Source organism: Panthera leo, chromosome D4 (assembly GCF_018350215.1).
Source record: "Panthera leo isolate Ple1 chromosome D4, P.leo_Ple1_pat1.1, whole genome shotgun sequence".
Taxonomy (NCBI): Eukaryota; Metazoa; Chordata; class Mammalia; order Carnivora; family Felidae; genus Panthera; species Panthera leo.
The window spans coordinates 18,383,435-18,409,488 of NC_056691.1; the positions used below are offsets into that span (position 1 = coordinate 18,383,435).

The following is a 26,054-nucleotide window of genomic DNA, read 5'->3' on the forward strand; positions in this document are numbered from 1 at the left end:
GGGCGCCTGGGTGGCTTGGTGGGTTAAGCGTCCGACTTCGGCTCAGGTCATGATCTCACGGTCCGTGAGTTCGAGCCCCGCGTCGGGCTCTGTGCTGACAGCTCAGAGCCTGGAGCCTGTTTCAGATTCTGTGTCTCCCTCTCTCTCTGCCCCTCCCCTGTTCATGCTCTGGCTCTCTCTGTCTCAAAAATAAATAAACGTTAAAAAAAAAAAAATTTTTAAAAAAAATCTCCCCCTATTTTTGGTTCTGAAAATTCCACAACTTCGTGTATTTTCTTTTCCTTAAAGAAAAAGAAAAAACTTGATTCGCGTAGCATTTTTCCGCCTCTGAAAGTTTTCGTACTTTTGAAATCAACATCGTCTTTGGGTAGCGTCCCTTTAAGTCATTGTTATTTGTTTCTGGTTCTCAAATGAAGAAACTGAAGCGGAGAAGAGAAATATTTCCTTCTGGATGGGCTGACTGTCAGCTTCTAAAGAGCCAGCTGGTACTGTGTTCCCCATAAAATCCCAGGGGTGCTGAGGGCACCACTCACAGCCTGCCCCCAGCGAGTATTTGTTGAATAAAATACCTGATGGATGTTCCAGTATCCTGTACCTTTGGTAACACCATCCCATTTTTATTTTCTGGGTTTCCTTCCCGATGGCTCAGTTTTTCCTTGCTTTCCTCTAGCATAAGTCTCCTTCATTTTTTCATTCCCGCCCAGTGACTGGCTGCGAATTAAAATAGAGTCACCCCTCCGACCCCAGTGACCCCAGGCAGCAGGCTATGGCAAGATACAGGCAGATTTCTGGAATCCATTCCTGCAGTCAGCTCCCCATGAGTTCAGGCCTGAGACCGACAGGGACACACGCAGAAATGGACACACAGATGGGGCGCCTGGGTGATTCAGTCGGTTGGGCGTCTGACTTCCGCTCAGGTCATGATCTCAGGGTTTGTGAGCTGGAGACCCGCATTAGGCTCTGTGCTGACAGTTCAGAGCCTGGAGCCTACTTCTGATTCTACGTCTCCCTCTCTCTCTGCCCCTCCCCTGCTCGTGCCCTGCCTCTCTCTCTCTCTCTCTCTCAAAAATAAATGAACGTTTAAAAAAAAAAAAAGGAAAAGAAATGGACACACAGGAAGGAATTGTACCTGAGTGTTCCAAACTGTCCCAGTGGCGAAAGAGACAGAAGGGAAGCTTCCTGTCATTTTTTTAAGCCACCATATCCCAAAGCCTGTGCCAAAGAAGAGGTTCCACAGATCTATACAAAAGGGCTTTGTGCCAGGTTAAGATTGGGAAACACCATGTATCATACCCTCCTTTTGAAATTGTACGACACATGTGAACCTGTCATAGACTCTGAGATGTCCCAGAGAAAATAAATCTGATTTTTGTGTACCTCACAAAGGTAAACCAAGGAAACTTTCTTTCCTTTTTTCTGTTTTTTAAATTCTCTCTCTCTCTCTCTCTCTCTCTCTCAACATGTTAATGCCGAACAAAATTTTCCAAGCACGGCTCTGAAACTTAGCCCAGCGCGATATGTGAGCCTCTCCACACATCTTGGACTGTATCTACCCAGAGCCCAGCAAATGCAGCCTGAACTGCTCTGTCGTAGTGATTCTTCTCCCACCATAGCAGCTGAGTCAGACAGCCTGTGTTTGGATCCTGGCTCCGACCTTTTGAAAAGTGGGACCTTCATATATATGTGTGAAATATTACTCAGCCATCAAAAAAATGACACCCTGCCAGTTGTGACAACACAGGTGGAGGTAGGGAGTATAACGCTAAGTGAAACAAGCCGATGAGAGAAAGACATATACCTTTGATTTCATTCATGTGAAATCTGAGAAACAAAACAAAAAACAAAGAAAAAGAGACAAACAAAAAACCAGACTCTTAAATACAGAGAACAAACCAGTGCGGTTGCCACAGGGGAGGTGGCTGGGGGGAAGGGTGAGATAGATAAAGGGGGTTTGTGATGATCACTGAGTCATGTATGGAATTGTCAAGTCATTACATAGTTCATCTGAAACTAACAAACGATGTATGTTAATTATACTTTAATATAAAAAAAGTGTGACCTTAGGGGTGCCTGGGTGGCTCAGTCGGTTAAGCATCCAACTTCAGCACAGGTCATGATCTCATGGTTCATGGGTTCGAGCCCCACGTCGGGCTCTGTGTGGACAGCTTGGAGCCTGGAGCCCGCTTTGGATTGTGTCTCCTCTCTCTCTCTCTCTGCCCCTCCCCCACTTGCACTCTGTCTCTCTCTCTCTCAAAAATGTTAAAAAAAAAAAGTGTGACCTTAGGGAAGTTACAGAATTCCTATGTGCCTCAGTTTCCTCGTCTGTAAACAGGGTAGGTAACACTACTTACATAGGGAGTTGCCAGGATTAAATGAGTTGATTTAGGTAAGGATAGAGAACACTGCTTGACATGTTCACATGTCATAGTTTATGCTACAGAAGGTTAGATATTGCTGTTATTACTTCGGTAATTTTGCTAAAAGTTATAATAGAAAAGTGGTTTTCAAAAGCAGGTGCCTTGGATTCCAAGATTTTTTTTTTTGAATAAATAGAGAAATCTATCCTAAAATTCATATGGAATCTCAAGGGACCTCAAATAGCCAAAACAATCTTGAAGTAGAAGACTGAAGTTGGAGGTCTCACACTCTCTGATTTCAAAAGTTATTACAAAGCTATAGTGATCAGAACAGTACAATGCCAACATAAGGACAGAAATATAAACCAATGGAACAGATCAGAGAATCTAGAAATAAACCCATGCCTATACAGTCAAATAATTTTTAAAATTTTTACTTTTACGTAATCTCTACACCCAACGTGGGGCTCAAACTCACAACCCTGAGATCAGGGTTGCCCTAATGATTGAGCCAGCCAGGCACCTGTGGTCAAATGTTGTTTTCTTTTTTTTAATTTTTTTTTTTAACGTTTATTTACTTTCAAGACAGAGAGAGACAGAGCATGAATGGGGGAGGGTCAGAGAGAGAGAGGGAGACACAGAATCTGAAACAGGCTCCAGGCTCTGAGCTGTCAGCACAGAGCCCGACGCAGGGCTCAAGCTCACGAACCACGAGATCATGACCTGAGCCGAAGTTGGACGCTTAACCGACTGAGCCACCCAGGCGTCCCTGGTCAAATGGTTTTTGATAGGAATAACAAGACCACACAATAGGGAAAGGGCAGTCTCTTCAACAAATGGTGCGGAGAAAACTAGATATCCACAAGCAAAAGAATTAAGGTGGACCCCTACCATATACCATATACAAAAATTAACTCAAAAGGGATTAAGGACCTAAGTGTAAGACCTAAAACCGTAAAACTCCCAGAAGAAAACATAGGGGGGGAAGTTTCATGACAGTGGATTTGGCAACAATTTCTGGGATATGATACCAAAAGCACAGGCAATAAAAGCAAAACTAGATACGTGGGACTATATCAAACTGGAGAAGGAGCTGGCTACATACTCACTCCAGGGCAGCTCCAGAATCCCTAATCCCCATCCCTGCCTCCACTTCTCTTTTCCTCTTTCCTCTATCTTGCCAAGGGTTAGGGCGTAACAGATCCGGGTTAGCTGGCCTCTTGGCAATGGGAAAATTCCAGATCACATCTAAGGTGTCCGAAGATTCTGAACTCCCTTATGTCCTCAATTCAAAGCTGGAAAGAACTTCCTTCATGCCTCCACCCTCAACCTCATTCTCCTGCAAGGAATTTCTCTGTAGACTTTCAGACCAGTTTAAGAAAAACCAATGCTCAAGGGCGCCTGCGTGGCTTAGTCGGTTAAGCCTCTGACTCTTGATTTCAGCTCAGATCATGACCTCATGGTCTGTGACTTCGAGCCCCATGTCAGGCTCTGCACTGAGCGCTGAGTATGGAGCCTGCCTGGGATTCTCTCTCTCTGCTCCTCCTCCGCTAGTTCTCTCTCTCTCTCTCTTAAAATAAAGAAATAAAATTTAAAAAAAACCCAGAATGACCAAAACTAGGGAGGCAACCTATCATAGTGGGGCCAAAGGTATCAACCCCATTTCGTCATCCACAAATTGGGTTTGTTAGGGGAGATAATGTAAGATTTCAAAGAGATAATGAGTAAAATGTTTGGCAAAAGTTATATTATTTACTATGACTTGTGTTATGTTATAATATTTAGTATTACTCTTACAGTATTTAATTGTCATGATAATTAAATATCAATATAAATAAATGTATTGCCATAAATATAAGTTAAACACGCAAGTAATAATATAGTACGATTATTCGGGGCTAAACTAGGCCTCCCATAGTCACTGTGAGTCACCAAGATGGTCATGAAACCCCTGACGTGACCTTTAGACTCAGCACAGGAGTACGGCAAATGACGCATGGGGGCCAGTCGCCAATCACGGAATCAACAGGAATTTTCAGCACATCCACTATCACATTTCTAAGGTAACTGTTACGGGCTGGATTTTGTCCTCTAAAATTCATGTTAGGAAATTCTAATCCCCAGTACCTCAGAATGGAGTATATTTGGAAATAGATACTTTAAAGAGGTAATGAAGTTCAAATGGAGTCATTTGGGTGGGCCCTGAGCCCATACGACTGGTGTCCTTACAAGAAGAGAGGAGAGTAGGACACACACGTGGAAGGAAGACCATGTGAAGACACAAGGAGAAAGCAGCCATCTCCAAGCCAAGGACAAGGGCCTCAGAAGAAACCAACCCCACCGATACCCTGATCTTGGACTTCCAGACTCTAGAATCGGGAAAAAATTAATTTTTGTTGTTTAAGCCAGCCAGTTGATGATGCTTTGTTACGGCAGCTCAAGCAAACGAGTATATTGTCTGCTCTTTTCCACTAGTACGCCTAGCTCCAAGAAAGGCCTTCTACTGTTTCTAGGAGGGGCAAAGAGGAAGCCCAAGTCAGGCCCCTTGAGACTGAGACAAGGAATCCATCACCTTCACTTACACACGTCCCACTGCATAGTATAATTACATCCCATGAAGCTAATTTACGGGACTTGATTAATTTCATACTCTCCCGAGAGGCGTATTTGGGTATCGTACAGCTATGCCAGCTTTCCAGAGAGCTCGGGTTCATTCAGCTACCTCTTTTACATTGCCATGTCTTCATCGTGACAGGTAGACGGATATGCAGGGAGAAAAGGTGCTTCTGCTTTTGAATAATTCTTCACGGAATTATAGCGTTACAGCAGATTCCAAAACTCTGTCTGGTATATCACTCGCATTTCCTAGTTACCATGCCAGCGAATAGCAGTTAGGACTGGGAAATAAAAGTAATAGCCTGAGACCAGTCACCTTCCCCATCAAGCTAGTTAGAAACAAGCCTTGAGCTTATAAACTGGTAAGTACGTGGAAAATTTGGTGACGGCCATTTATGTCAAACCCAGTCTCAGGCCTTATATCAAGGGCATGATCTTTGATCATCCCTGAATTTAGTCTAAGGCACAAAGAAAACTTTCCTATGGGGTTTTGCTCCATCCCAAGCTTTCTTTCAGTTATCAATACTAGCCTTCCCCTGGATCAAAAATCTTCAGCTCTCCCATCATCTCCATCTTACCTGCCCTCCTAACCTCCCTCTTGCACAGCTTCTCTCTTGAGATCACATTAGGTTGGTTTCACTCCTCTTTTATTTTAGGAAGAGCTATTTCTGGAACTTCCAGTTTCATCAACTTTGCCTGGGTATTTCTGGGAGTTGGCTGTAGAAAAATGAATTTGCTAAGAAACATTTTTATTCCTCTTTGAATAAAAGGTTCTCTTGCTTCACGGGCATTGGTGGCTTTCGAAATGGAGCTTCCGTGTTGGGTTCAGACAGCACTAAATCCTGGTATAGAAAGCCTGTGTTCCTTTGTGAATTTTTGGACTAAAAGAGATGTTGAAAGATCTCTGTCCACAGGCAGAACTGTACCTAAACATTCCAATTATCCACCTGAGGTTTCCAAACCAGCTTCCCGTGAGCTTTGACGGATATAGCTTCTACGGTACTCAGTTCGTTTACCAGGTTACTCTTTAAAGTAGGAGTTCAACAAACATTTCAGTCCCAGAACCATACGGAAAGCATGAAACTAGCCTGGGGGAGGGCATATTACAAAAAGAACGGTTCAGACACACATTTTGCCTTTCCAGAATTGAGAATCTAAGAGGATAAAGAAGGAAACACACATACGGGTTCACATAAAACAGCACAAGTGGAGTGAAATGGCATGCGAGGTAATGATGGAATTTCAGAGGCAGGAGTAGTTCCTCCAACTGAGGGCATAGAATCGATGAACCTAGACGTCCCCAGACAAGAGATTGTGTTCGGGCTGCACCTGGTGAACGGGTGGGGTTGGGAGGGGGCTAGATTACATATGAGCTCTCCTGTTCCCTTTCTCTCCCCTTTATCCTCAACCCTCAACCCATAATTAGGATTTATTCTGTTCTTCCTTTCTGTGGGTCAGAATCTTCTTGGAGCCTGTCCGGGACACCGTTTGGCCTGATCTCCTGCCTTCAAACGGGGGCGGGGGGAGGGGGGGTTCTCTTTCCTCTCCTTGTGAGATTAGAGTTGGCCACAGTCCAGCAGGGAGGAAAACTAGAGGAAAATGTCACCATCCTCTTCCCATCCCACCCCAGCAGGTACACCTCAGTAGACACAGAGGCTTGCAGCCTGTGCTCTTGGTAACGGTGGCTAAGTGTAGTCATAGAAACCATTGGCCAGCATGGGACCATGACCTCATGCTGACTCATCAGACGTGGCTCCAGCTCTCCACGAGAGCCTCCACCAAAGCTGGCTCTGTCTCCCTCAGATGGAGACGCTCATGGTTTTTCTTCACCTTGCTTCTGTGAACTTCTGTCAAGTGCAGCGACGCTGCAGACCCTCGGTCACGGGGAATGAAATGATCACCCGTCACAGGATGTGCCTGCCCTTCTCCAGGCATCTCCCCAGTAGACTCCCACCTCCCTCAGTTTTCAAGCCCTCTACCTCTCTGCCGCATGGGCCCTTCTGGGATCCCCTCCCTTCTTCCCGCGCTTGCCACTGTTCTAGCCTCTCCTGTGTCTCAGGTGGACAACCCCCTCCCTCACACCCTTGCTTCCCGTCTCTCCTACACCAGTGCCACACCAGTGCCGCGCCAATACCAATCACCACAGCGGGCTCAGGAAACACTGGCTTCCCACTGCCAATACCTGGGACACAGATCGCTTTGTTTCACCCTCGGGGGTTCTCCACCATTTAGACGGATCCCCCCCCTCCGCCCACCGAGGGTCCACAAAGGTTCCACCTTGCAGACAAAAAGGGCTCCCAGGTTCCCAAGTCTTGCTGATGGCTGTCCTGCCGCTAGAGTTCGATTTGTCTTCCCTTCTGCGGAAGCGCTCCTTCTCCCAACTATTGAATCCGCTTTATCTGCGTACTTGCTGTGTCCCGTACCTGCTCCTTTACAACAAAGGAGGAGAGAGGCTCTTCCAGCTTTAAGGGCTCCACAGTTACACTTCTTACGGAACTGACTTCACTCTGCCCTTTGCAAGCCATTTGTTTCACCCCCTCCTCCCCACTAGAGCGAGGGGAGAGACTGCTTCTTGACTATGTGTGCATCGCGTGCCACCCTTAAGGACAGCATCTTGTTCATAATAGACGCACAAGCTCTGAGAGGGGTATTCAGTTACATTTTCCACCTCCCCCCGTTTTCGTTTTGTTTTGTTTTTACATTTCCCCCCAATTTTTAAGGGTTGCGAAGGAACCCTTAGGAAATGCCACCTCGTCCTTAAAATAGAAGCCTGGTAATTTTTTTTTTTTTTTTTTTTAAGCCCTGAGAACTTTAAATGCATGGACGAGATTTCGCTAGAGGCTTCTCATAAGGCTGCCGGGTGAAAGGAAATAGCACGAGATCAAGAGCTTGTGGCCACTTGGTCCTGATCCCAGCTCAGCCACTGACTGTGACCTTGAGCCAATCCCTCACTGTAACCAAGGCTCTTTTTTTTTTTTTTTTTTTCCTGCCTGTAAACTGAAGAAGTGAGTGCAAATGAATTCTAAGATTTATTTCAGCTTCTATTACCCTAGCAGTAGAAACTCAGGATGTAAGAACAATACAGAGAACAATACAGGAAACTATCAAAATAGTAGGCAAATGACTTGCCAGAGCCCTCAAATGATAATGGTCCTCAGATAGGGGGCATCCACTCCTCTCCTCCTTCCTGCACCTCGCTTGCACATCTATCCCCCAGGACCCCCAAGATTCCTGCCATTATTAATGCAGAAGGACCTGCATCCAGATGTTCTTTGTCAACTCCGATGCAGACAGGACACCAGGGACAGAATCTGTCCTTCTTTGCCTTTCCCTCTGCCCCTTCTTCCCCTTGCCCATTTTCCCCAGCTATACTATTAACTGCAATTGATAAATACTTGGGAACTTATCCCCAATTCAAGCACTCTAGCGGGAAGATGGTTCACGTCAAGCCTCTGTCTACAAGATCTTGGCGCGTCAAACAAAGGGCAAGCAATTCCAGACTAGGTAAAAAGACAAAAAGCAAAAAAAACAAAAATAAGCTTTTACTTGCTGTAGGTGAACTCGAGCTTTCCCATCATAACCTATATTGACCACGTGAACCTATGGGCAGACCCCACACCCTTGTCTTCCGGCTAGCAAGAAAGTATGAAGTCTAAAGGTCAAGGAAGTATTATGATCCTTTAATAAGAGAGAAATCTTTCCCCAGAACTAAAGCCATTCAAGTCTGAAAAACCAAATGGAATGTGAATGGAAAGTCACTGGGATATACCAAAGAGAACCCTAATCATGGAAAAACGTTACTTTGCCTTCTTGTTAATAGAAAGAAGACTCTGGCTTATTATCCTTAAGCATCTTTGAAGCTTTACTTTATTCAGGACATAAAGGGGAACTTTGCATTACAAAGCACCGTCTCGGGGATGTCTGGGTGCTGCTGAATGTTTTATTTGTCTCTGAATTGCAAAGCAAGGTCCAAGCCATTTTAAAATACCAAGCTTTTACTACCCTGAATATGTGTAATTAATCAATAAAGCTCAGAAGTCTCTCAGCAATTAAGAGAAATGTCATGGGTCATTTTTTTTTTAATCACCAGGAATTTTAATCTAATGATTCCAGATTTTACATTCTGCAACCACGATCAGTTATGATTTTAAGAAAACTTTCATCAAATCGCACATTTTGGAATGGTCTCACAGGGTGAGAACTCCCGTTTTCTCTGTGGGAGCGGCCTGGGGGCAGCCATCCAGTTGTAGGTAAGCCTGGGAGCTGTGCTCCTCTCACAAGGCAGTTTGCATTAAGACTGACACCACATCAAGAGTTCCTATATGAAAGAAGGGGGCGGTTTACATAGATGAGGTCTCCCTCCCTTAAGCCACCAAGACCAGTACTCGGATCTCAGGAACAATCACTTTTAAATCACTTCCAGGTGGGGGTCTAGTTTTGTTTTTTGGTTTCCACAGAGGAATTTAATAGCCTGTGTATTTCTTGCTTGAAATTGACCAGGTGGTCATTTTGTTTTAGTTTCTCATATGACTTAGTATCTCAGTGAAATATTGATATGCTGTACGTAGGGTACTGTATCTCCCGATTCTGAAAAGGCGGTAGAGAACGACACAAGCTCATTTTTGAGGATGACCTATATCCGCAGCTTAGAACTTAGGTAAGATTTAAGGATTACAAGGTTCGTTTGAAAAAAGAAGTGTGTTACCAGCTTCAGTAACTATTAGCAAGGATATGAAAAATAAAAATGCCACTGTGCCAGGGCCGATCCGCTTGTCAAATAGCCACTGTAATTAATATCCTAAGCAGTTCCCAAATTGTCACTTCCTCTGATTTTCTATCTCCATTTTCATCCTAGACATAAAGGAAGAAACAATGTCTATAGCTGTGCGGTCTGTGTTCCCTGATTACCTGACTGCCAAGGGAGGGGCAGGGGATAGCGTCAAAGACCACAAGCCTTTCCGGTCCGAGTTGATACAGAATGAAACGCAGCCGCCGTGAGCCAGCTGTCACCGGCGAGGGGGCTGGGCGGAGCCCCCACATCCTCCCATCCCCCTCCCTGCTCCCCCTCCAACTTCCCAGCAACAACAGACCCGTCCGCGAGAACACTCTCCATCGCAATCTGTCGTTCAGACACGCGATCGTCCCAGAGCCGCCCCGGGACCCACCTACCTTCTGAAGGAAAAGAGGAGGCTGGCTCCCGGGAGGGCGAGGATGCTGCCTTACAGCTCCTCAGCATCTCCCTTCTGGAACAGTTAAGTGGAAATACGGATTCGCCTCCATTTTCTGGTCACATGATCACTGGCACATCTAAATAAGGATGATCACCTGCCTCCCAGATCCCCCCCCTTTCCCCCCCCCCCCCCCCCCCAGGGAACCGGCCACCACTGACGCTGGGGCTGGGGGTGGAGCTGAGCTGTGCAGAGTTTCCTCTGAGAGCACAAACTACTCTCTCATCCAGGTGGTGGAGTCAGAAACGCCGCCTTGATTTTGGTGTCTGCTGGGGAAAACTGCTGCACCCCCTGTTCCTGAGTGAGATTGGATGTGAATGGGCTCAAAGCACAGGTTAGAAGGAATCTAGTTCCCTGAAACATCTTAAAAAAAAAAAAAAATGTCCTATAGCTTCACAGCATACCCGGTGAGACGGCAGCGTGATTATTTTCGTGGACAGTGGCTAAGGCCGTAATAAAATGGACTTTGGAAGCATGATGGGGTGCATAAAGTCCCACTGGCGGTTCCAGAGAAGGTTAGGATGTTTGCCCAAGAACCACACAGCTTTGGCTGCTGGAAGACAGGTGGGTGGGCATAAAGCAGGTAGACCCTGAAGTCAGAGGCCCAAGTCTGATTCTAATTTCTACTAATTAGCAAGTTTGGACCAGTGGCTAAACTTCCTGGTGCCTCTGACCACTGATGTGCAGGTGGATAATAATAATAATGGCACTTTATTATTATTATTATTTTTAATTTTAATTTTAAGTAGGCTCCGTGCCCAACATGGGGCTCACACTCACAACACTGAGATCAAGATTCACACACTCTGCCTACTGAGCCTGCCAGGTGCCCCGATAAAAATGGCACTTTAAAGAAAGAGAATCTAGGTAGAAATCTTGTTTGTTTGTTTGTTTTAACACTTATTTATTTTTGAGAGACAGGTGAGCGGAAGAGGGGCAGAGAGAGAGAGGGAGACACAGAATCCGAAGCAGGCTCCAGGCTCCGAGCTGTCAGCACAGAGCCCGATGTGGGTCTTGAACCCACAAACCGCAAGATCATGACTTGAGCCGGAGTCTGATGCTTAACCAACTGAGCCAATCTAGGTAGAAATTTTAAAGAGTTTAGGTGAAAATCAACGCACGGTAAATGTTAGCTATAAATGCAATTATTAATTCTAAAAAGGCTAACAGAAATATTTGACATGCTTAAGGTAAATGAAATAGGAACGAAACGTTTACATGACAGAAAGGCGTGATTTGTTTTGTTTGCTCTTCAAAGAACAAAAAGTATATTGTCAGACAAACCAAAGACTTCTGATCCCCATCAGGCAAACTGTCAATGCAAGAAAGTAACTGTGGGTACCATCCCCAGAACTGGATTGCTAGAAGTTCCGTGTTACATGACCTTTTAGTTTGTTTGGTGGGGGGGAAGGGACTACCATAGGGGGATAGGGCAGTGTTAGGTACTATTCTAATTGATCCACTACTAATAAAATAAGAAAGTGAATTACCCAGCAGAGGACCTGGCTATGATAAGTACTTAAGTAATGTTAGTTCCTATTCTTAAAATGAAGGGCATTTCATTTCCTCACCATGGCTGTTGGGGGCGGTGGGAGGGCAGTGGGGAAAGGAAAAGAGGAAGAAGGAAATTTGTCTGTATCTTTCTTTAAGTGAAAAGCCTGCCAAATTCTTCAGAATTATGAGCAGTGATGAAATAATTTCTGGAGGAGACTAAGGGTGGGGGTGGGCATGAGGAAGGTGTGACTTTGCAGGGTCACTGACTGGCAGAGGCTCCCCAAAAGCGTCAGTGCGTTTCCCAAAGCCAAGACGAGCCAGACGCTGTCAGGGAAGAATGGGGGGCTTTCGGGCAGGTTGTACCTTGGGTGTCCAGGTTGAAGGCTAAACACGGGGGGTCTTGTCTTTGTGAGGTGCTAGCTCGTTAGGAGTTCCCCTCTCGGGTGGAAAAGGCAACTGCTGACCGCTGCAGAAAGAGCTAAATGTTGCAGAACAGACACGGTAATTATCCTAAAAAAATCTACCCTATGATCCGTTTTAAAAGTCAGCAGCTGGGGAATGCCTGGCCGGCGCAGCCGAATGAGCATCTGATTCTTGATTTCGGCTCAGGTCATGATCTCAGGGTTCAGGTCAGGATCTTAGGATTTGTGAGACCGAGTCTCGAGTCGGGCTCTGAGCTGACAGTGCAGAGTCTGCTTGGGATTCTCTTTCTCTCTCTCTCTCTCTCTCTTTCTCTCTCTGCCCCTCCCTCCCTCTCCAAATAAATAAATCAACACTTAAAAAAAAAAGTCAGCAGCTGATATGTAAGTTGATTAAGTCCCGAAGCCAACCATAGAAATCTTTAAAATATTTAAGGGGCACTTCACTAAAGGGGGAAGTGTGGGACACTGTTTTCACCAATGATGGTTTTTTTGTCTTGCAGGATGTTCTCTCAGACAGCACCAGGGCAAAAGAGCCCTAACTCAGAATCACCCGGACGCTTGAGGAAATGTATTATTTTATCCATTGCACTGAAGCAGTTACAATTATTTAAAAAAAAAAAAAAGAATTACTTCTTAAATGCAAGAAGTAGCATCCTGATCATTATATAGACAAATAGGGTGTGATAGCAGTCAAATTCTCCAGGGGAGATTTAAGCTTTGAGAGCCTAAGACATTCAAATCATCGTTTAATAAATTAAGGTTAAAAAAAAAGAATAAAAAAGGTCTTTGAAGATATACATTGTCAACTGCTACCTGAGCTGATGGGATAAAAGACGACTAAGTAAGTAGAACAGTTTTACTTCTTGGGACAAACTGGTAGAGGCCAAGTTGAACAGGCACACCTGCTCTTCTCCAGGAGGCCGAGAGAAGTAGGTAATATCACTTTAAGAAAAGCGAAAGGGGATAAGAATCTCCTGGGGGAACGGCTGCCAGAAGAAGTATAAGGACACTAAAAATAGGTAGTTATAGTCTTAAATTTCAAAAGAAGGGGAAAGATGGATTTTGCAACATCTGAAAAGGTACATATCCTTCTTATGAAATGAATGTTCATGTCCCCCACCCCCCACCCCAAATTCACCTGTTGAAACCCTACTCCCGCATCGCATGTGACTGACGGTGGAGGTGGGGCTTTGGGGAAATAATCAGGAGGAGATGAAGTCATTAGGGTGGAGCCCTAATGAGTGGAATTAGTGCCCTTCTTTTTTTATTGTTATTATTTATTTATTTTAGAGAGAGAAAGAGCAGCAGGAGAGAAGGGCAGAGGGAGGGAGAGAGAGAGAGAGAGAGAGAGAGAGAGAGAGAGAAAATCTCAAGCAGGCTCCATGCTCCGTGCAAAGCCTGACACTGGGCTTGATCCCACACCCTGGAATCATGACCTGAGCTGAAATCAAGAGTTGGAAGCTCAACTGACTGACTGCCCAGGCACCCTGGAATTAGTGCCCTTCTAGAAGGACCCCGGAAAAGCTCTCTTGCTCTCTCCACCACCGTGTGAGGACACAATGAGAAGCTGGCAGTCTGCAACCAAGGAGAGGACTCTCATCGGAACTTGACCTTCCTGGCACTCTGATTTCAGATTTCCAGCCTCCAAAGCGGTGAGAAACTTCTGTCATTTATAAACCACCTAATCTGTGGGAATCTGTTGTAGCCCAAACTAAGATACTCCCAAGCTAAATTTACATGTCCCCTGGAAAAGGAAGCAGCAAACACCAGAGGTTATCAGTTTCATTCAAGGCAAACTGTGTTGGAACAACTTGGCAGAGTGCATTCTCCCACGTGGAGACAGAACAAAATCAACTAAACAAGTAAACAGAAGACAGGGCAGTGGGAAGAACGGGGTTCTTAACCCTGGGAATACTGACACTTCAGGCTGGATAATCCTTTGCTGTGTGGTGTAGGGTGTGTAGCAGCATCCGAGGCCTTCGCCCATTAGATGACAGCAGCATCTGCCCCAGTGTGACAATCCAAAATGTCTCCAGACATTGCCACGTGTCCCTGGAGGTGGGGAGGGGGGGAGGTGGGGAGGTGGGGAGGTGGGGAGGTGGGGAGGTGGGGAGGTGGGGAGGCAAAATCGCCCCTCGTTGAGAACCTCTGCGTTGAATAACTTGGCCGTACACATTCTGCCATTGGAGGCGGAGTAGTTATAGAAGAAAGAGCTCTCCGGGGAGGCATGAAGGATAAGAATAAGCCAGCCATGTCAAGAGAGTTCTAGACAGAGAGTACCGCTGGCACCAAATCACTAAATTGGAAATGGTCTGGTGTGCAAGCCTCAGGGTTGAGGGAGGGAGTGCTCTTACTGATCAGAAGTGTAAGCAGTGACTAGGACACATAGGGCCTTATAGGCTTGTAGTAAAGAATCAGAATTATATTCCAAAATAAATAAGAGAACATTGGAGGGTTTTAAGAAAGAGGGTAGTGAAAGGAAGATATTTACATTTGAAAGGTCTCGCTCAAGCCAGTCAGCGGAGTATGGATTGTAGGGCCAGGTGGATAGGAGACGGGAGTGTGGTTGAAGGATCCATCTGGGCCGACCAGGGCAAGGCCGCCATGTAAGGTCGAGTAGAGCGTTTGTGTGCTGGACTGAGAGAGTACTGGGGCTTGGGGAGGTCACTATACTCAGCCAGATCGTTATAATAAGTGGAGAAGGAGGCCATGTCCAATAATGCTAGTTGAAAGATCCAGGGCTGACAAGTAATTCCAATCTTCAATTTCTGTCTTGGACTGGAATCGTTCGTGAACAGTAGGGGAACGTAAGTATTATGGCACTGTGTGAACTTGTAGCTCAATTACGGAGATGCTGGCAGAAGCAAATAGTAACTGGTGCTCAGGGGCTAAAGCGGGGACCTCTGAGATAAATACAAAGACCATGAAACATACTGAGGGGAAGAAAACCATCAGTTATCGAGAAAAAAAAATAGATGAAAGCAGAATTTGATAAAGTGGAAAACAAACAAAAAACAAAAGGAAAACAATAAAGATCAAATCTAGTTATCAGAAAACAAACCCATCTCTGGGGCACCGGGTGGCTCAGTCAGTTAAACGTCCGACTTCAGCTCAAGTCATGATCTTACCGCCCATGAGTTCGAGCCTCGCATCGGGCCCTGTGCTGACAGCTCAGAGCCTGGGGACTGGTTCAGATTCTGTGTCTCCCTCTCTCTCTGCCCCTCTCCAGCTCACGCTCTTTCTCAAGCTCTCAATAAATAAATAAATGTTAAAAAAAAAGAAAATGAACCCATCTCTAGAAAGACTGAACAAGAAAAAAAAGAGAGAAGATACAAATAAATAATATTAGGAATAAAAGAATGTAGCTGCAGATGGAAAAAATAATACATGAACAACTTTATTATGAAGATTTGGAAAACTGAGGAAATGGACAATTTTCCAGAAAAATATTAAATAGCAAAGTTGACACAGGAAGAATTAGAAAACCTGAATAGACCGGTAATCACCAAGAAATAAAATTACCAGTAAAAAAAATCTATCCCTCCAACTAAGCAACAGACACAGATGGTTCTATAAATACTGCTCAATCCTCGTGTATTAGATGATCCCCCTGGATTATACAAGTTATTCCAAAGAACAGAAAAAAGAGGGAAGTTTCCTTCGTTTGTTTTATGGTGCCATAAAGCATATAACTTTGATCCCCAAACTAGACAAGAGCCAGATGATGAAGGAAAACCCCAGGCCAATGTCATTTATGAAAATCTAAATGATTTTGAGTGGCAGAAGGAAACTAGATTCTCCACTAAGGTTTCTACGATTCCCTCATCTAAATGACTTTGCTCTCCCCCTTCAATTAATATTTGACTCGAAGCCACAACTTTATGAGTATCAACGCTGTTTGCAGCAACGAGGGAAATAAAGATGTATGCACCATAACCACAGCCTCTAGTGGCTTCCATCCAGGCGCCTGAATAAGAAAGACTCTGATAAATACAACAAGAGGCAGAACGTGAGGAAGGCCACAAAACAGGTGCAAAGCCTAGGACGATTCAGGAGAGAAAGGGTTTCCTTCTGTTTGAAGAGGCTGGAGAATGTTTTAGGAGGGAAATGGCATCTTGGTCTAGGTCTTAAGTGAAAAGAAGAATTTCAATGTGCAGGAAATAGGATGGAGAAAGAGCAAGGACTTGAAAGAGGTGCTAAGGGCAAAGAAGCAAGGGAAAAAAAAGAAGTCTTTTCAGAAGAAGCATGAACAGGATATATGCATTTAATGACATTAATAGATATGTAAAAATCCACCACTAGGGGCGCCTGGGTGGCTCAGTCGGTTGAGCATCTGACTTTGGCTCAGGTCATGATCTCATGGTTTGTGAGTCTGAACCCCCCGTCGAGCTCTGTGCTGACAGCTCAGAGCCTGGAGCCTGCTTCCGATTCTGTGTCTCCCTCTCTCTCTGCCCCTCCGCCGGTCACGCTCTGTCTCTGTCTCTCTCTCTCAAAAATAAACATTAAAAAAAAAAAAAATCCACCACCATCACATGACTTAAAAGCAGCTGAAAAAGAGGGGCGTCTGGGTGGTTCAGTCGGTTAAGCGTCCGACTCTTGGTTTCGGCTCAGGTCACGATCTCATTCACGGATTCATGGGTTCAAGCCCTGTGTCAGGCTCTGCACTGTCAATGCAGAGCCTGCTTGGGATTCTCTCCCTTTCTCTCTGCCCCTTCCCCCACCCGTGCCTTCTCACTCTCTTTCAAAATAAATAAATAAAACTTTTTTTAAACAAGCCTTAAAAAACGTAGCTGAAAAAGAAAAGTAGTGATAGGATCACATCATGGAGTTAGGACTTGGATGAATATAATAAGTGTTCCAGAATTCTATTCATTCGATGGGGGCGAGTGATACATTTGTGAAATGTGAGCGTTCAAGGAGCCAACTCAAAAGGATAAACGTGATCAGTTATATAAGTGCTATTAATTAAAGGAAGTCGCATTCCTTAACAGTCAGGATGGAGACTGGACTGGATTCGCTCACAAGAGCACAGGTATTCCCCGATTAGGAAGTCATGCTGTCAACGACATCCTTGCCACAGAGATGAGTTTCACTGGGCTGACTTAACGTCTTCCGTCAGCATGAGCCAATGGCATACAACAAAAAAATATATAGGATAGAGAGACTTTACGTATCCTCTGTGACATGGGGCAAGTGTATAGTTTTCGCTGACTTGAACTTAACCCTGGGCAGAGTCGGGGACTTGTATAGAAGCCTAGGCGTTACATGTTTTTCACTCAATCTTCCGGTTGATCAACATTTTGAGATAGTTTATGGGAGTGAATTAAAAATTTTGCTGCCTGGCCATTACCTGGCACCAAACTTGCGTATGTTGACCATTAAAAGAAGCCACCTCCCTTAACCAATGGTTAAAATGGAGGGGAGGCAGCATCCCAGTCTCGTCCACTGGCACAGCGTGGATTTCCACAAAGTGTGACCCAATCCGGGGGTGACTTTTGACAGCCCTGGTTCTAAAAGAACTCTCACGTGGATCTTGGAAACAGATCGTCCAACGCACCGGGGGGATCGTTCACTACCCTGTAGGTTAACACTATCTCAGTCCGCTCTTCAGGAGCTGAGGTTCCATTGCTTTCTAATGAAGCCAGCTGTGCTGAATAACATCTGTTTGCTTCTTCAGCTTCACCCTCTTACTTTCCCCGTCCTGCTCTCTGTCCCAGGAGGCTCTCTCCTGCTCTGAGTTCCACTTGGTTTTAGGGGCCCCGGTGGGAGATCAGCGGGAGGAAAGTGGAGAGGTCAGGGTACGCACTCCAGGCACTCGTCGGGCTTCTTCCCTGGCTGGCTGTGCCCCTCCACACTAGGCCTCTCTGCTCTTCTCAGGGAAATGGAAATTCCTGTTCTCGCTTCTGATAATCACCCTCCCCTTCCAACCCCCGCCCCCCAGGCCTCAGATAACAGCTATACCGTTTCTCTTCCTGAGCTACTACACCCTTCCTCGTGAATTCCTCATACTTTGCTTCTGTCTTTGCAAATACCCCCTTTATTAAATATTTCTCGAATTGTCCTCATTTGAATGTGTCATCTCTCTCCTGCTGGGTCCCTGACAGACAAACATATCCTGCTTTTGAACGCCATGACTTCTCGTCTTTCTCAAATGCCATCAGTTTTCCTGGGAGTCTTTTTTTTTCTTCCTGACTTTAGTTCTGACATTTCACCACTCCAGCTGGAGAAATACCTTGGATTCTTCCTCAGACCAGAAGCCAACACAACACGAAAGGGCTCCTCGGTGGGTGTTCTTCCCACGGACAGCTGACTTGCTCTATCCACCTCATCTTGGCGTTCAGGGCTTTCTCTTGCTGTAACAATCCTTTACCACAAGCTACCACATCTAGAAATAGTTGGGAAAACTCAGATGCACCTCGAAGCGCTTTGATTCTCTCACCTCCCTCTGGCCTCTGGCCACACGGGTTGGCCCGCAAACCACAGATGGGGAGAAGCTCACTGATACACAGGAACCGTCACTAATCTGCTGTGGTGTGAAATACGTGTCCAGGCATGAAAAGGGCTCAGTAGGTCGCATGACAGTGTGAAGAGTCAGAGGCGAGTTTGGATTCAGTTATTCTCCAAACACACTCTGAGAATTCTGCCCATTACATTTGATGCACCCCTCCGTGGGACAATGGGAGGAGGAAGAAATGCATTCACCTACAGAATTACATAAAAAAAAAAAAATGATTGTTTCAGCCTCTGTGTCTTACTCACAAGCACTAGGCTGGAAGGGAGAAGGACGTAACTTCTAGTCCTTGTTTTCCCACTTTCTCATTTCTGGATGACATTAACAGCTCATCTGCTGAGTTGGTTTGTTTATCTATGAAGCTGGGATAATAAAACTGGCCCTATTTGTCTCAAATGGCAGTTGTGCGAGCAGATTTATTTGAAGTCTGCTCTGGGTAGGGCTGGCCAGAGGTGGAGAGGTAGGAGGGGCTGGTGGAGAGACTTGGAGGAAAAAAAAAAAAAAAAAGCAGAATTTTTTGGGGTTTTTTGCCCCAAAAGGAAGGGGCGCCTGGGTGGCTCAGTCGGTTAAGCGTCCGACTTCAGCTCAGGTCATGATCTCAAGGCTTGTGAGTTCCAGCCCCGCGTCGGGCTCTGTGCTGACAGCTCAGAGCCTGGACCCTGCCCTGAATTCTGTGTCTCCCTCTCTCTCTGCCCCTCCCCAGCTCACACTCTGTCTCTCTCTCCCTCAAAAATAAATAAACACGAAAAAAAAAATTTTTTTTTAGGGAGACGAAGGCCTGAATTGAAGCGCAGATTTAAAGAACTTTTAATGATACTTAATCACCACCAAACATAACACACCAAGTGATCAAATAGAATTACGAAAATAAACGAACGCATACTCAGTGCCAAGCTTGGTCTTCCAGGGTTGGTTCGGGGCAAAGCCACGTAACCGCGAATAAACAAGGCAACGCTGTAGTTGATGGGGTATTGGCTTCCCTCGGAGAAAGGGCAAATGTGTGCAGCTGGGCATCAGCCTGTCCAAACAGCAAGACCCAGAGAGTGGGTAGCATGCGCTCAAAGAGCCTGATTCTTCTGAGCGCCCAAACGTATCATTACCCAACACGGAAAGAGTCAGGTTATTTCTTTACCTGTTTTTAAAAATTTTTTTTTTTTGTTTTTATTCTCAGCATTCACCTGGGGGTAAGACCCCACGTGCTAATTCCTCAACCGTAAGTCCTAGACAGAAAAAGTCCGGGTTTAGAAGGTCTCATGAAAACCGTATAACGATTTAATGGTGTCACGGGGAAGAAAAAAAAAAAAAAAGGCCAACGTTACTCATGCAAAAAGAAAGAATGCACAGAGATGACCATAAGAAGCAGGTTGTGTGGATATGACGTCTATTGTGTTTGAAGGTCATTTTTACTTTAGGGAGTACCAAATAACTCACCTCCCGGAGCGAGACGACAAGCTACAGCTCCACAAATACAAGGATCAGGTTCTTTCTAAATACCTTTTCAAAAGCACATGCGCCAGATCTCCCCCTCGCTCACCTCTCCTCTGCCTCTCCCTGCCCTGCGGCCCTCCCCTGTGCATGTATCTACAAGAGACCAGGCACACAGAATCTGTTTTCTTGCTCTGCTTGGAAATTATTTCCTTTTATCAGCCTGCACAGCTCTTTCCTTACCCCGAGACCCAAGGATCGATATTTGTCCATCGATCATCCCATTGTTATAGAATTCAGATGGTGGTGAGTTTACAAAGGTTAACGGTTTCATGCTCCTTTAGCATGTTGTTCAGGCTTTTGAATATAACCCACAATCATTAATATTACGTGCCAACTTGGCTAGGCTACCTACGGTGCCCGGTTATTTGGTCAAACGCCAGTCCAGATAATACTGTGAAGGTATTTTTTTAGATGTGATTAACACTGAAATCAGCAGACTTTGAATAAGGCAGATTCAGCAGACTTTGAATAAGGCAGATTATTCAGAGAATGTGGGTGGGCCTTATCTAGTCAGTTGAAGGCCTGAGGAGCAAAGTCTGAAGTTTCTCCAAAAAGAGGGAACTCTCTTCAAGTCTGCAACAGAGAGACCCTGCCTACGTTTCCGGCCTGCTGTCCTGCAGAATTCAGACTGCAACCACTCTTGCTTGAGGTTCTAGCCTGCTGGCCTGTCTGTCCTCCATATTTCGGACTTGCCAGTCCCTAAACCTTGGTGAGTCGATTCCGATTCCTTGAAATGCTTTTCCCTCTGTCTCTCTCTCGATCGATAGAGAGATATCTCTTATTGCTCCTACTGGTTCTGTTTTGCTGGAGAAACCTGACTCGTACATAATCACGTTGCCCTTTTTTTCACACGACACCCTTGCAACCCTGCCTTCTTTAAAATAAACACATAAATGGCTCTTCATTTTAAGAAAACTGTGTTTGTTGCAGACGACTGTGCCGATGTTCTCTGTGACCACATCGGGAAGATCAGGCATACCCATCCCTGTCTCGGGAATTGCTGTGCGATTCTGAGCTGGCGGCTGTACTGCTGGAGCGTGACCGGGGTGTTGGCAAAGTCTCTGGGAAGAGGGAAGACTGGGCCTGGGAACCAGAACACGGTGCTGAAAATCTCAAGGGAGAGTTTCCCTCCCACACTCATAACAAGTTTTGTTAACAAGAGGCAGTCAGTGGAGTACAAGGGGAAAAGCCACCTCCTAAAGCTTCCTCGCGTTTTGACAATGTGGCTTGCTGCTCTCAGAACGGTGTGGGAGCTGAGTGAGGGGGTGCAGCTGGGGGAGGGGAGGGCCAGAAGCCAGTTTGTGGCTGAAACGTCATGTTGCATACACTATCAGCTCACTTCTGTGGTTTTTTTTTTTTAATATTTATTTTTGAGAGAGAGAGAGAGAGAGCAGGGGAGGGGTAGAAAGAGGGACAGAGGATCCCAAGCAGGCTCCGCACTGTCAGCACAGAGCCCGAGGTGGGGCTCGAACTCACGAACCATGAAATCATGACCTGAGCCGAAGTCAGACACTTAACGGGCTGAGCCACGAAGGCGCCCAATTTTGAAAACCCAATTTTTTTTTTTTTTTCAGGACAGTCTTGATCCTGTCCTATGATCAAATTCTGTGTCAGATGTTTCCAGATTTTTAGTAGGAAAAATAGGACTATCTTATATTGCTTCTGGGATTACCTTCCTGTGTCCATGGTTTCCTTCCCCTCACTCTTTCTAGCCAACTTGGCTGACCTCTCACCCTCTTCTTTGCTTTTCCAGATTATGACCTTCCTCTAACACCTGTCCCGAATTACACCTCTTATGGCCACAGTATGACTTTGCTGGGCCTTAGGCACTGTTACCTTCATGAGCTCCTTCCTTCAGTCAAAAAAACCCAAAACTTTTATTTTACACCTGCATTGGTAGAAAAAACTATAATCCACACAGGAATATAATCATTTTTTTCTTTAGGTTTTAAAAGCATTTCAGAGTCTCACAGGGGCCCTTTAACGTATCGAGCATTTCAGAGTTTTGCAGGGGCCCTTTAACATATCGGGGCCCCTGGACACTCTGCCTCCTGATGCTGTTGGATAACAGGCCACCCCTTATTCCTCCTCCACGAAAGCACCCTGTATAAATGCCTCTCCTCTTTTAATTCTGACAGAGAGACGGAGTGAGAGTGGGGGAGGAGCAGAGAGAAAGGGGGACCCAGAATCTGAAGCAGGCTCCAGGTTCTGAAATGTCAGCACAGAGCCCAGCGTGGGGCTCGAACCCACAAACTGTGAGATCATGACCTGAGCCGAAGTCAGATGCCTAACCGACAGAGCCACCCAGGTGCCCCGATGCCTCCCCCCTCTTAGTTTACTAGCATTGGCACACACCCTGGACACAGAAAGATTTAAATTCAAATCCCAGCTTCTTCACTTTCTAATTGGAAACCACAGCAAGTGATTCAACTTTCCGAACATCAGTTTCCTTCCTTGTGTGATTCCTGCCATGGTAATAGACAGGTAATATACAGGGCTCGGTGCTCCCTGACAAGTGCTCGTGATACATATTTATACATGTGTTGGTCATTAACTATCTTGATTTACATGTTACACTATTAGCCACCTCTTCACCTGTGTTTGATTCCCTTAGTAAACTGTCACCTCCCATTGGGAGTAAGTTTTAGCCCAGGGGTTCTCCAACTTAAGCGTGCGGCAGAATCACCTGTGTTAAGGCACTGATGGCTGGACCCCACCTCAACTTCTTGGTTCAGGAAGAGCCTCGAGTGGGCTCAGTAATTCGTATTCCTAACGAGCGCCAGGTGATTCTGAGGCTGCTGGGTTTATTTTTTGACTTCAGTAGTCGCTACCCCCAACGTGGGACTTGAACTCATGACCCCAAGATCAAGAGTCGAATGCTCTACTGACTGAGTCAGGCAGGCACCCGGAGGCTGCCGATTTTAGGACCCTACTTAGAGAATCAGTGTTTTAGACAACTCTGCACCCTCTCAAAACCTAGCACAGAGGGGAAGCTTTTAAATACATTGAGAGTTAATTACGCAAAAGGTAATACAAATGCCAGCAGGAGATTCTGCCCCCCTCCCCCGGTCGTCAGAAAATGTTCATTACTGCAGGGGCTGAGCAGAAAACTATGAGCCAAGAAACTGTATTGAAAGAAAGGAGGGGTATGGTAACACCGAACAGGGTCATCTGCGGGGTTGCGGGGACACGTGCAAAATGCAGACGAGATGCCAACCACAGCTCAGCCAAGCCCAGGCTGCCTGAGTTCTTAGCTCAATCTAGAACAATGCCAGCAGGGCTGCTGGGATGCATCTGCTACTCTCTTTCAGATAACGGATCTGGGGTCTCTCGGGAAGGAAATAGCTTGACAGGGAGAAAGAAAGATGAGGCCAACTGAAGAGGTCCGGGTTTCCGAAGCTGCACTTGAAGACCAGCTTTTAACTCTTTGTGGCACTTTCCCAACCCTTACTCTCTACCCCTGCTGTTCCTTCTTGCTTTTTGTATTCCTTTCATGGGGAAATGTCGTTTGTGAACACCACAGCTCTCCCGGACACAGTCTGTTTACACACAAAGTAAGTTCACACAAATGGAAACTTGAAGAAAGCCTTGAGATCCTCCAGCCCAACCCACCAATTTTATGCATGACAAAATCTGAGCGTAGGGTTAATCCTAAAATACATAACCAGTCATGGCAGAGCCAGGCTGGAATCTGGATTCTTCGACTCACAGTGAGTACGTGGTATGCATAGTTCTTTATACTCCCTAAATGAGTAGGAAAAAGATACCTTCTTTTCCACTGTATTTTATTTTTTTTTTAATGTATATTCATTTTTGAAAGACAGAGAGAGAGAGCACAAGCAGGGGTGGGGCAGAGAGACAGGGGGACACAGAATCTGAAACAGGCTCCAGGCTCTGAGCTGTCAGCCCAGAGCCCGAAGCGGGGCTCGAACTCACGAATCGCGAGATCATGACCTGAGCCGAAGTCGGACCCTCAACCGACTGAGCCACCCAGGCGCCCCTCCACTGTATTTTTAAAGAGGAAAGATGACCTTCCCCTTTACTGGTCACATTTTCCCTTTTGTCCCTGGGAGCAAGAGGGCTTTATCGGGACAAATGAAAAGAAATGAACGACCCTCATTGGTATCAACAGGGCCTTGGAGCTTGAGGACAGAGATCACATCCTGTTCCCGGCTATATATCCACCAGCTGCCCAGAAACTCGCACGAAGCAGAGGCTCAGACACCATATGATGAATGAACGAACGAACGAACGAACGAACAAATGAATCACTTGTTTGCCAATCTTCCAGCCAATTGGGGAGTGAGGGTTTCCCACTGAGATTTTTGAGCCTGCTGAGGCGTCTCCTTAGCCCCAAGGAGTCAGGTAGGTATCGCAGAAAATCAGAAGTGCCTTTTATGTAAGACAGGCAGTGTGTCTGCTGGAAAACTATTGGCTTTGGACGTGAAAAACCTTTGAAGCCCAGAGGGTTCACTCTGATTCTTCGAGGCGCCCTCACCAGCGTGTGCAAAATAAAGGGAATAATACCCAACGCCTCAGGGGTGTTGGAAATATTAACTGAGATACTGTGAGCAAACTGCCCTCCCCTTTCTGGTTCCAGATGCCCGTTTAAGAGTAAGGTAAGAGTAGGTAAGATAAGGTAAGGTAAGGTAAGAGTAAGGTATTGAGTAGGTGGTGTAAGAAGAAGGATTGGAAGGGTAAGTTACAGACTCTGGGTGGACACTGAAGGGGCTTTTTTGGCTAAACACACACACAAAGTATCATTGTCTTTGTGGCCACGTAGCAGCTGCTTCTCCTGAGGGTTTGCAATACATAGAAGCAAAGCTCCTATCATCCACGTATTCTTCGTATTCCACAGGCCTTCACCATTTCCCCAGTTTTCGAATACGATGTTTTTCAGGAAAAAATAAATAAATCTAGCTTTCTGCTTACCCATTCGGTCTCAGCTTCCTCGTTCCAGGCTCAAGAAACTCTGTCTCCTCCTCCATTTCCGTTTCAAGGATCATGTTTTTCTGAGAAGGCTGTGGTGAAAGCATTTCCCATTCATTGTCTTGGGCGACAGCCTGCAGCATAACTGCATCCGGGTCAGCCCCGTCCCGGCTCTTGCTCTTCCGCGATTGGCTGCCCAGACCAGAGGCCTCCTCTAGGGCTAAGGATTCCAGAGGCTTCATGCCTCCTAGAACTTGCATCTGGGGACCCTCGCCCACGCCACAATCAGAGGTTGACTCCACAGCTTGGCCAGCCCATCCAGGCCCTGAGTTCCTAGCTTCCAACGACTGGTCACCAACCTCGCTATGGCCCAAGACCATCCAATTCTGGTCTTGCCCAGGGCTTTCAAGAGCCGATCTCTTCTCACCTTGGGGAGACAGTCTCTCTGCAGAATGATCTCGTCTTTCATTTAAAGAGGCAAGCTGACATGAATCCGGGAAGCCGGCCAGCTGAGTTCCTGGCATCTCTTCTTCTTCAGAACCTAAGTGAAACTCATCTAATTCAGATGTGTTTTCTCTTGCCTCGCAGGCCTCTGGCTTTGCGGGTGAATTTTCTTCATGGTTGACGAGTATGTAACCCATGTGTGCCGCGTGATTATCTTCATTCCTCTCTGTGTACCTTTCTTCCCTGGATTCCGCTGTTACCTGCTCAGGCCCTTGGGTCGGAATTCTTTTTTCTTCTTCCAGTTCTGATATTCCCTTGCTGGCACCTAGAAGTGGAAGGTGAAGGAGAGAAGAGGAGAACAAGCCTTCATGAACACATCATGAGATGTGTGATCTTTGCAAATGCCCCATCTAAGGAGAGAGAGATTTAAGAACTTTTTTAGGGTTTTTTTTTGTTTTGTTTTTTTGGAGAGCTGTTTCATTTTCTCATAGGCTCTGAGAAAGGTATTACAGGAGCAGCAGACATTATGACTGCTGTGACACAGGACTAGGGGAGGCATGCATTG

General features: G+C 45.8%; 1 protein-coding gene across 4 annotated transcripts in view; it reads right to left on the bottom strand.

Annotated features, from left to right (window-relative positions):
- Positions 1-26,054, bottom strand: part of PRUNE2 (prune homolog 2 with BCH domain) — a 270,865-nt gene that overhangs the window by 54,272 nt on the left and 190,539 nt on the right. For all 4 annotated transcript variants that reach the window (XM_042911941.1, XM_042911942.1, XM_042911940.1 and 1 more), the window contains exon 9: positions 25,049-25,814. In XM_042911941.1, the coding sequence (XP_042767875.1) occupies positions 25,049-25,814 (766 nt within the window). The remainder of the gene's footprint in view (positions 1-25,048; positions 25,815-26,054) is intronic.